Raw genomic sequence first — 12,435 nt, 5'->3', positions numbered from 1 at the left:
AGTCCTTGGACTGGCATTTCAGCTTTCCTCAATTCGTTTCCTTTTCCCTTTCTTTCCAAATGCAAATACATGTTGCTTGCCAGATTTCTTTTACAGAATGTCAGATCTCATGATACTGAAATAAATTGTTTAAATGAGCTCTAAGCAACAATATTCTACCTTCCTTCTGCCATAGTCAGCCTGATCTAGCCTCAGTCTCACAACTGTAGATGAGGAATGAAAGTCTGTTTCAAATCTGGCACAACTACAGACAGGGCTTCATATTCGAATGGGATAAAGTTATTAGTGGCTTAGGAAGTTGCCACCTAGCAGCTGAGCCATTAGTACTGTCTGAGTGCAGGCTTAGCTGAGGAATGGATTTATCAGGCTACTGAGAAAAAAAGGGCACAGTTTCACTGTTGCTTTAAGTCAGCTTAACCTGGCACATAGGTTAAGAAGAAGAAACAGTCCTGCTCACCCATTAGTGCTACCCAGAGGTGCTCACCTCTGTTCCTCCCTTGTGCTGATACTGGCCATCATGCCAAAGCATGATGAATCAGGTCCGTGACTTTCTCTCCTCTCAGCTATCCCAGAACAAATAAAAACAGATGAGATGTTTGGTTTTAAACGAAATCAGTTCCTTAATCCTGGTTATGGCACAGTCGTGCAAATGCTTACAAGGAAAGTGAGGACAAGAAGGTAGGAGGAAAGCAGGACTGTGACCTCAGTAGTGGTATGGACCTAGATTGACCATGACCCTTCACCATAAGGGGACTGTAGTCCTCCCACTGGGGACACCTGCAGTGTCACACATGTTTCTGGTTGCATGGCAGAGGAATTCATATAGAGGTACCAAACCTTCATCTTCCCCTTTTCCCTCTCTCCAGCTGTCCTTAATTGCAAGGTAAAACACGCCAGAGTAAACATCTAGAAAATCTTCCTAAAGGGCCAGTTAGGTTTACACTATGTGTCAGTGTCATTGTGGTAGTTCAATACAACAAAATCTTTAATTACAGATATTTAAGGTCTGGTTTCTCCTCTTACACTGCAATCGGTCAAGTGTAGCTCTGCTCACGACTGTGGAGGCACACTGTTGGGAAACAGCTCTTAGGAGAGACTCTTTTCAAAATGATAAAGAAAATGCCTACTCTCATTGTTTTACTCTACTTTTTCCAGGTTTTAAGATTTCTTTCCTGTGAGCAGCATCTTTTTTCAGAGCACAAAAGACTATCTGGAACAGTATGAAGTTATCCAGCCCATATACAGCAGTTTTCTTATACTCTGCTTGATATTTCCCACTGGTAACATAAACCCATTTATTTCTTGACTCATCCTTTCGTTAGCTGTAATTTCATTGCATATATTATTCATAGAATAATAGGAATTCAGAAATATATATTGGTGGCCTTTTTTTAATCATCCTCAAATCAATCTTATTTTTCCCTCCATTCTTTAAACCAAGTTGGTTTTTTTAAGTTAATTTTCCAGTAAGGCTCATTTCATTTCACTTTGTATAATCTGGAGGATTTATGGTTTATCTCTGCTAGATCCCAGGTTGGGTTCTCCCCATTTCCATTCCCTGAATAAAATTCCCAATGACTTTTGATTAGCTCTTCTCTTCTTTCCTTTATCCATCCTTGTATTCCCCACCACGCTCACATCCCATCTGCTCTCTTCAGTACTGCCAACATTTCCCAAACGACACCAGTCTAGCTGGGATTGCGATGCTAAAAAAGTCTCCGTGTCTGGAAAATGTCACTCCTACCTATACAAATAACTAATTATCTGCTTGCCCTCTTTGTCTACGTGCTGAGGAAGAATGTAACCAACCAGACTGCTGTAGGAGTCAGACAGATTTTTCTCTCTCACTGAATTTCTGCCTAGTACTTTTTTTGCATAGAAGAAATATGGAGATTGGATATCAGAGAGTCCTGATCTCATTCTTTAGCTGTCTTTTTGTTACCTTTAGTCTCATTACATCAAGAAAGGGAGGAAAAGTAGAATAAAATGGCCCTTCAGATGTCATTTAATTCATAGTCCTGCTTTTTCAGGTTCTCAGGGCCAGGGAAGGATGCAGAGGTTCATATGAAGAGAACATAATAGCAGTGGTTTGCCAAGATAACCAACAATTCCAGGGAGTTCAGGTCTGCTGTTCTGCTGTAATCCTGACTTTCCTACCAGGAACTTTGTCACTCCATGAAGGGACCAACTAATTGCATCAGCATTTTGTCTCTCTGCATGTAGCTTTAATTCTGCAGCCCTAAGCTCTTCCAAATTTGCAGCCACTGAGCAAAGCACAGAAAACAAGTATATATTTTCAAGGTACTAAAAGGAAATAACTTACAACATGGCTGCTTTGAAGGGAAGAAAAGAAAAACTTCTATCAACAGTAAGTGGATCAACATCTGATGATGGAAATATTGATTTCTCTCTATCATGGAAACTACATGCCCATTATCGGATAAAGCAACTGTTTCTGTAGGCCCAGGCACATTAAAGAATTGTCAGATGATCCATCGTAGCTGTTCAGATGTGTTCTCTTTGCCTACAAACAGGATAGCACTGCACGAAGGAGAGCACATATGATGCTAACTGTCTTAAATGTAGCCAGGGATTGAGAAAGCACCTTATTTGAGGAAAAAGTATCCTACAACATGTAGTTCAGTGGTCCCAGTATTCTGAAACAAAAGGCAGTGTGATTGTTTTCTCTACAGATATACTTTTTTTTTTGGCCCAAGACTTTTCAGCTAAAACAAGTCCCCAAGAACAGGGGCACTTTGCCAATGTCACTACCTGGCTGATAGCAAAAGCCATAGGCTACTTCAGGATTTCAGCTTTCCTTAAAAATGTATGAAGGGAGTTAACAGCCTCAGTTGAGGAATCATAAAATGTAACTCGCAGATATGAAATGGCTTATGGTGCCCAACAAGAACAATTTGTTCTTCACAACAGAGATATAGCTTAAGTTGTACCTTCTCCATGGATTTTCTCTCCAACTGGATGCAATTGGGAGGTTTATTTTTCCGCTCAGCTGGGAAACCTTTCTTGAAAGGCAAGGGTAAGGTTCCTTCTTTCGTAACTTTTCTTACAAAATATGAGTAAGGAGTAAGGCAGGGAAATGGCAGTGCCCCTCTTTTAAAAGAAGAAATACAAACATATGAGGATGTAAAAAACACTACTGATATATTAAATCTGTCAGTTTTCTCAGGCAAAAGAAGAAAAACATGAAGATCCTCATGAAAATACAGAGCATCATGCATTATCTTGCCAAGAAAAAATTAGTATTGTGAGCTCATCTTACTGAACAAGCTGGGAACAACACTTTAAGTGGAAAGAATAAATGCAACTTCACCCAATTGCTTTAGTAGCAAGCAGAATATGATCCTAATCTTTCAAAGTGTCCAAAAAAAAAAAAAAAAAAAAAAAAAGAAAAGCCAAGATAAATGCACAGGGCCAGCTACTCTAAAGAGAGTAATGGAAAGTGTGACTCTTAAAACCCTAATGGATGTTTCTGAGCTTTCTGTAGTGGCATACAGATATGCTAGAGGAAACAGTTTTCAGTAAAGATTATAAGATTTTATGCTGGCTAAAGGAGAGAACTGTTCATAAACAACTAATGAATTGTGCAACGTATCTTTTACATCAGCACAACGCATCATATCAGTAATTAGAGGCATATGATTGCGTCTAAATCTAAAGATCAGCTGCAAGGGCAGACAATTCAATGCTCCTGCTACTGCTAAGAAAAGCTTGATATCTAATGTGGGAACCACACTGCAAATGAAGGAATCCAAAAGTACATATGTTCATTTCCATGGAAATGCTTTGCATTTGCATTCTGCTTGAAAGATTACTGGCCTAAGGATTCTTCTTGAAACTGCTTATGAAACGGCAACATTTCAGTCATCCAGAGAGGATGCTGCATTTCAGGGCATGTCATACAAAGCTATTTCAGGCGAATGACAACTTCTGGCTCCGAGTCTTGTGCTCATCAGCCCTCCAGATTTTCAGAATGTGGCTGCTCAGCGTTTTCTAAAAATCAGGCCCCAAGAAGTACCTCAGATTGAGCATTCAAAAGTTAGGGTATGGATCATAACCAGACTTTGAAAACCTGATCCAAGTCCTATGTCTGCTTTCTTCTTAAAATATTACCACGTCCCCATAACTGAAGTATCTCTGTACCTCTAACAGCCCTGTGCTGCAGGGAAGAGCTATCTCAGCTCCCATCTACAACTGCTAGGAAAACAAGGCACTGATAGTCAGAGTGCATTGCCTAAGACATGAGTAAAAGCCAGGCAGGGAAAGGACTGGAGTCCAACACACACCCCTATTCCCCTCAAGCTAACCTAATGTCCTCTTTTTTTTTATATTCTATGCCTTTTTTAATGATTACTGAATTTCTCTATGCTGTTCTCCAAAGATGTAATCTGATTACAGTTTCTGTTCAAACTTTCTTGTGATAACTGCAGCTGAAGCCTTGATATCATTGTTTAAATTTATCCATCTGAAAGCTTCAGCTGAACATTATTATTCTGACAAGAGTTTTTCTAGACAGGGCTGATGAAATTAACTGAAGAAGAGAGCCACAAATGAAGATTTTAATCAAGATTAATACCTGCATTGTTAAGGGTTGACAAGATGTATGAACATAGTGATGTTGTCATCTATTAAATCTTTTGATCCTAAAAAAAGAACCAAGGCTTTGGCCCTACCTTTATTTTGATGAGTGTGAGAGGGCTTTAATTTGGTGGGGTAAGCAGTGTGTTTCTCAACACTTCTGCCCAAAGACAGGAGGTAAAAATCTACTGGCAGAATCCCTGGATGCTCTGCAGAGATCCTGATACTGCTGAGCACTTGCATTTGGGTCTGTGTTTCTGAGATAACTTGAGTCCCTGAACAGCTGGTTAATAATTATAAGAGGGGGGAAATTCTGTGTCCTCCAGCCAGCGGCCAGTGTCAGGGACCAGCAACTGTTGAGCCAAGATTTCAATTAAAGTACAATCTACAGGTCTCTTCAGACCATTTCCACCCCTTGTAACTGATAAATTAATTCAGTGATCCCTTCCTGAGCTCGATGATGGTAATCCCCTCCTACCAATATCTTCTGATCAAGCACGGGGTCCCCTTTCTTTGCTTATAAGATATCTGCGTCTGCTCCCCTTGCAGCATCTTGCCAACTCCATTATTCCAACCATCCAGGTGTCTGCTGACAAGCCAAGGTCACCGTGTAAACAGCAGGGAATCAGGGGAAGGATTTGAGGATTGAAACAAAGTAAAGAATTGAGCAGAAAAAGCTCAGACGCAAAGGGAGGAGAACTGAGAATGTTTTGGAGGGTTGTTAATTTTTCTTTCCAAACACATCCAGTAGTTGACTTGAAAATGTCAATACAAACTCTTGCCATACTGCAGCCTTTAAGCTTTCTGCTTGCAAGTTAAAGAACAGACATACAGCCCTGCATTGACAGACAGCTAATGGGAGAAACTTCGGCAGAGAAAACTGAAAGGAGCAGCTGAGGTCAGAGGTGTAGGTAACAGCTTATATTAGGTTTGCATGGCAAGGTTTTGGTAGTGAGGGGGCTGCAGACGTGGCTTCTGTGAGAAGATGTCAGAATCTGCCCCCATGTCAGGCAGAACCAATGCCAACTCCTTCCAAGATGGGCCCGCCGCTGGCCAAGGCTGAGCCCATCAGCGATGGTGGTAGCACCTCTGTGATAACATATTTAAGAAAGGGTAAAAAAAAGCTGGGCAACAGCAGCTGGGAGAGAGGAGTGAGAATATGTAAAACAGCTCTGCAGACACCAAGGCCAGTGAAGAAGCTATAGCTGGAGAAAGACTCTTTCCTGATAGCTGACCTGCTTTGTCAAGTTTTTGGACTCGTATAGCTTATCCCTTCTTCCTCAGATGTTTCCACCTCCTTGGTGATGTCAAACCAACCATGATGTAGCCATACTTTAATGCAGGTGTGAAAAATCTTGGCAAGAAAATAGAGGAAGGGGAACAGGACTGAGCAGCTGCCACAAGACCATTCAGAACCAGCCATAAATGTTTCTGAGGGTGGGGAGGAAGGATTGAGGTCTTTAATCCTTTTCTCTATGTCCTTCGCAGCCATGTGAATTCCTGAGCAGAAAATGCAGTCAGGTCACAGTGAGACAGTGAATTGCATTTATGGAATTTAAAAGCATATTCAGCCTTTCTGCAGCACTGCAGGCCTTTGCTTTTTGTAGGCTTGCATAGGAACTCAGCACTGAAGTAGCTAACCCCAAATGACTTGGAACGCATTACACGCACATGAACACAAGTCATTGCATGCCACTCTGTTCCCAGGGTTCACAAAAAAAAAAGCATCAACACTTTTTCTTAATCTTCAAGAAGAAAAATTCTGCCAATCTCCACCATTAATTGACATGCTTTTTCTTCTACAGCATTTTTGAGCGATGGTTAAGAAGACACAGGCCCATGCTAGAAGTTTACCCAGCAGCCAATGCACCCATTGGGCACAATCGAGAAAATTACATGGTCCCCTTCATCCCCCTTTACAGAAATGGAGAATTTTTTAAACCCTCAAGAGAGCTGGGGTATGACTATGAGTATCTCCAAGAACCAGGTAACGTTACTATTTTGAGTAAATGTCAGATTTGTTACTATAACCTGGAATACGTCTGTAAAATATGTCTAAAAAATCCAGCACTTACTTAAAACAGTGATCCACTGACTTTCTGCTAGCCCTATAGTTATTAGTAGTACAGTAGGAGTAGTACAGGCCTCCTTATTGTCTATGGGAAGGGTTAAAAATCTGTTAAAGATGTAAAGTCGCCTGGAACTGAGGATTGCTCGGATACTTTGGCCCAACCCTTTATAGAACTGGGCCATTGGAATGATCAGATCTGTTACATTCACCACTGCCAAAAGCTACTCGGGATGTGGGATGCAGTTATCCTTGCAAAGCACTGGCCACTGAACGGGCAGGTTACCGGGCATATTTGCTTTCCCTGTTTGAGGCAGAAAACTTTCTGTGAACATGTCTCTTCAATTAAAAGGCAATTAAGAGCTGAAAGTCCAATTACTATACAGCAAAAGCACCAGGGACATTTTAGCAATGCTAACATTCTTATAGCTTGCTTTTTGTCTTTACCAAAACAATATTAGGGCATCCCTGCTTTTCTGATAGAGTTTGCTTACTAACGGGGGTGTATGGTTTCTGCATACTTGATAAACTGTCCAATCATGCATTTATCTTGTTCGTTCTTTTCTCAGGTAAAATCTAGCTTGTGATTTAAAGTCACCCAGAAAACACATTTTTGACTATTTCATGCATAACAGAAGGAATCTGCAACTCTACTGTATACTTCTTAAGGCCGTTTTAGTACTACAACCCAGGGAGAGAAGTCAATATTTCTCGTAACATGCCATAAACAATTTGGTCAACCCCAAGTATTCAGACAGAAAATAATCTAATAAGTGCTTCAAATATAATATCAAAATTATTATTTTGATGTTATTAGAAGTAATTTTGCCTTTTTATTCATGTTGCCATAACTTAATTCCTCATCAAGACCAGAAATATTTATACGTATTTTTAATGCAAGCCACTCATTTCCTAAAACCACATTATTCCAAAAATTGTACCACTAAAAAAGTGCCAAATACCATGACTTTCAGAAACACCGAGTCCTCAATTGGTACTGCAAAAGGAAGCAAATGGTAAACTATTTACTATTTAACAATTCACTTCTGTTGTTTCCTGGTCTCTTCCCTTTTCCCAGGGGATCACACAGTCCTCAGAAAAGGGAATTCTTATTAAATTCTGCCTGTGTTTTTAACACTGAGGTAAGGAAAGTAGTTCCTTAATTATTTTGAAAGACCAACACAAAGAGTGAAATTCAACCTCATTTAGAAAGCCCGGATAATCCTCATATGTCGCTCAACCCCTTGTTAATCTCACTGAGAAGAAGAGAGCTTAAGCTATTTCTTATCTGAAGGGAAGAACTGGTTACAAATGGGTAATGGTCTGGAATCTCAAAACACAGATATGGATTTTCTCAGTACTCCAGTGTTTAAACCCAGATTTTTTCCAGATAGGAATGCTGGGTTCCTGTTCAGAGGAACATCGGAGTAAACAGGAGCTCCTTGGTAGAGGAGCTGAAGCAGGAAAGCCTGCTGACTCTCCCTGAAAGCTCTGAATGGAGAACAGAAAGTCTGTGACTGGCAGCCAGGAGTTACTAGACAAATAGGAAAAAGTTACAGAGAGAAAAAAAAAAATCATAGCAGTGAAGATCTGGGTGGTCAAGAAGAGGCAGCATTTCTGCAGATCTTCCAAGTGAGGAGGAAGAGGAAAGGCAGAGGAACAGGACAGGACAGAGCGAGGAATGAGCACACAAGACCTGGCTCTGTCCTGCCCTCAGGACCTGGCTTGTTTGCTTTTGAAGCTGGAGGAAAGCAGCAAGGGCAGCAGTTCTGAGTTACAGCACTAGCGACTCGGTAGAGACGAAGCAGGACTACATAGAGCATGATGAGGCTGGTTACAAGAAAAATATTTTGGAAAGAATCCAATGACAAAATGACATTTTAATGCTAAATTATATTGTTGCTGTTTCCCTGAGGAAGTGCTGATGCCTGGAGCCCTGCTTTCCACTGAAAAGCAAATCAGTGTGTGACAGTATGTGGTTATTTTAATTGCAGCTTCATTTATTTTTATACATACGACAGCCCTGGTCACAAACAGTGTGCGTGGAAATCCATCCCTCAGGAATCAAAGACACATGTCAGAGCCTAGTTACCGGGGAGCTGATCTGAGCAGAAACCAGAGCAGACACCCAGCTTTCCTTGACACGAGAACCGTGAACTGTAAAATTACCACAACCCGCATGGCTTACTGAAAATGAACATTTGTTAGCATCAATATAAAAGATTTGGAAGACTAACGGCACCACCTAGCAATAGCTGTCAAAACAATTTTCTATGGCAAGAGCTATTCCAAGCACTTACATTTCAGGGTCTGGACTAAGTCTTTTCTATTTTTTTTTTTCTTCCAGAAATAGGACAGATAAACCTGTAGACACAGCCTTGACTTTTCCCCAGAAAATCTCCCTCTCTCAGTGGGAACAATTTGATGACCACTACATGTGTAGCCGGGTGATTCACATTTTTGTTGGAAAAGCAGGCAGCTACCCAATTATAAACCCAGGAATTGAACCATCACTTGCAATTTTTGGACATCTTAACCGGGGATCTTTGACACTCGGGGCAAAGAAAGGGATAAGAGTGTTGTGATTACAGTGTAGAAGGCCAGGTTGCTCAGGGATGTGTTGCAGGAGGAGAGCTCAGATCCAGAGTCTGACTGCAGCTCATTTCTATTTCTGGCTCTTCAGCAATTTGGTTGCAAAATCACATCCAGGCAAGTAGAAAATGTGGCAGCTGGCAAATATGGTATCACCATAGTGGGAATCTGCTGAGTCTCCCGACTCAGGAGCACACACTGTTGGCCACAATGTGAAAGGGAGACGTTATGCACGTAAAAGCCTATGATAAAATAGTGACATGCACAATAAAATGTGGATGCCAGGACAATAGAAAGCCATTAAAGGTGGCAGTACTTGCGAAATGCTGGCTTGGGAAGTAGTTTACATTTCTGAATTAAATAAAAGATGAGAAGACAGCATTTTGGCCCCTGGTTTTCTTCAGGCAGAGATAAGGAAGTGTAGATTAAGGTCAATTAAAACAGAAGGAGTGAACCAAAGAAAACAGGATGCAAAAATATATTCCTCAGAGAAAAGAGTACAAGAGTACACCCAGAAATATTTGATTTATATCCTCTCAATACTCCAAAGTAATCAATTTTTGCCAGTGTCGTGATTTAACCCCAGTTGGCAACTAAGCACCACACAGACGCTCACTCACTCCACCCCCCCCCACCCCCCCACCCCCACCCCCCCGCTGGGATGGGGGAGAGAATCGGAAGAATAAAAGTGAGAAAACTCATGGGTTAAGATAATAGGTAAAGCAAAAGCTGCGCACGCAAGCAAAGCAATACAAGGAATTCATTCACTCCTTCCCATGGGCAGGCAGGCGTTCAGCCATCCCCAGGAAAGCAGGGCTCCATCATGCGTAACGGTTACTTGGGAAGACAAACACCATCACTCTGACCGTCCCCCCTTCCTTCTTCTTCCCCCAGCTCTATATGCTGAGCATGACGTCATATGGTATGGAACATCCCTTTGGTCAGTTGGGGTCAGCTGTCCCAGCTGTGTCCCCTCCCAACTTCTTGTGCACCCCCAGCCTCCTCACTGGTGGGGTGGGGTGAGGAGCAGAAAAGGCCTTGGCTCTGTGTAAGCACTGCTCAGCAATAGCTGAAACATCCCTGTGTTATCAACACTGTTTTCAGCACAAATCCCAAACATAGCCCCATACCAGCTACTATGAAGAGAATTAACTCTATCCCAGCCAAAACCAGCACAGCCTGTAATCCACTCTGTGGATGTGCCATCATTGCCAGCGAGTGGGCAGGACTCCACAGCAATATTACTACGTGGAAGTAACAGGCAGAGACAACTCTAATCAACTTCAGCACTGAAAAATGAATTATAAAGCTGTTGTTAGCCATGCAGAAATGGTCTCACTGTTTCTAGAGACAGCCACATGATGAAGGGTGGGTCATAGTTTCCTGATTTACCCACCTTGGGCTGAAGGCAGAACTGAAAGGGAGCAGCTTGAGTTTACACCATTAGATACTGTAGCTCTACCATAAACAACCCACTAACACCCACTGCACGGCACCTCTTCCAGTCCAAAGATAGTGGGCTATGGCTGACAGTCTCCTCCAGATTTTCTCTCATTGTTGTCAGATGACAACTTTTCAAAAGACTTTCTAAGCTGGAGGGAGACCACGATTAAGTTAGCGGGAGCTGTGAACTTTCCATCACTGCAGAGACAAGTGATCCTGCCTTAAGACAGACTGAGGGACTCAATAACTTGAATCTGTCCTAGATCATCTTCCTAGTTTTTGATTGTGGAAGTCTCACTGGTAGTTCCTTTGACCACCCAGAGGGACACCATCAGTGAACTATACACACACAAGAAATGGCAGAAACCAAATAGAAAGAACTTGCTCACTAGGATAAGAAAAAAGTTGCAAGCTTGACGTAATAAGATATGTTTGTGCTGCCTCAAGGTTTGCTTTAAAATCTGGTGTTCATTAATTACCCATGTTAGGGGTAGAAAAGCATGTAAAATGGAATAGCAAGACTGCCAACATATCAGTGGGGCATATGGCAGTAGACAAATGATAGAAATCCTGGTTTTTTTACTTCTTGACTGGCCAGAGTTTTTATTTGCAATTTGTGGAATTAACCCTGGAAAGACTTTGTCATCCTCTAGTTTACATAGAAGGAATATCTAAAATACATAAATATTCTTTCAAAAAGTTTTTAAATATTAAGGGTTTTTTTTCATCCTTGGGATCCATTATATTAATAACGTAGTTTGACATTACCACAAAAGGAAGATTTCAGGATGCTCAATAACAGATTGGCCATAGCACATTTCTTCTCAAATTGTCATGGAAAGTCCACATTATTACCCTAAATATACGAGACACACATTGCTTCAACTTAAAATTGCGCTATTGTGGTTTCCTACCCTCTCAACGACATCTAGAAACCCACACAAAAAGGACTGCCTAGTATTTTTAAATTACATTAGGAAAGAATGATCTGACATATTAAGAGTAAGAAATTATTTGTTGCTGTTACCTAGAGCTAACTCTCTCTTTCAGAAGAAAGAGTATGTCAAGAGTTGAATGCTAAGACCATGGCTGAGGTTAATCACTGCTATTTCCCTCTCAGAAAGAGCAAGATGAGGAGATATTGTTGGTATTAGTCACTAACAGGAGGGTAGATATCAAGCACCAGCCTGACCTCGCTTCCTCTTTCTTTGTCATGAACCTATTGACTGAAAAAGCGGTTTTAATCAATGTTCGTGGCAGCTTCCAGTGAGGAGTATCATCTGACTCCAAACACTGATATAACAGGAATGGAATTGGCGTTGGCTAACGTCTCCCACAAAGCAGCTATGTGTTGTGTCCCCGTCCCCCCCTTGACGCTTTTCCCAGGTAGTCACCAGCAAACACAGTTGCTGAGCTCTTGGGCCTTGCACAGTTAGAGATTAAAGATTTATGATAACGGAATACTTGAAATCCCAGTTTGCATGAGTTTGGCTGGGCAGCCAGTCCAGTCACAGTTTACTGTTGCGTTACAGTCACAGGTTAACAGATTATAGGGTGTCCTGGGGTGCTCCATCCTCTGACACCCAAGAGTTGCCATGGCAACTTTATGATAGCAATGCCAAACACCTTTTGAGCGGCAAAAAGAAACAGGCAGTAGCTGCCAGGAGGTGGCTTTTGGCTTTGAGCTAGTTACAGAAACCGTACAGACTGAGGCTGAAAGCAAGAGAAGGGCATGT

General features: G+C 41.6%; 1 protein-coding gene across 1 annotated transcript in view; it reads left to right on the top strand.

Moving 5' to 3' along the window:
* The window catches only part of TYR (tyrosinase), a 49,114-nt gene that overhangs the window by 33,854 nt on the left and 2,825 nt on the right, over positions 1–12,435 (top strand). The window contains exon 4 of the mRNA XM_009470379.2: positions 6,402–6,583. Coding sequence (XP_009468654.1) covers positions 6,402–6,583 — 182 coding nt within the window. The remainder of the gene's footprint in view (positions 1–6,401; positions 6,584–12,435) is intronic.

The sequence above is a fragment of the Nipponia nippon genome, unplaced genomic scaffold (assembly GCF_047370975.1).
Source record: "Nipponia nippon isolate SJK-2023a ecotype South Korea unplaced genomic scaffold, ASM4737097v1 scaffold_2, whole genome shotgun sequence".
Classification (NCBI taxonomy): domain Eukaryota; kingdom Metazoa; phylum Chordata; class Aves; order Pelecaniformes; family Threskiornithidae; genus Nipponia; species Nipponia nippon.
This window is presented reverse-complemented; position numbering and strand designations above follow the sequence as displayed.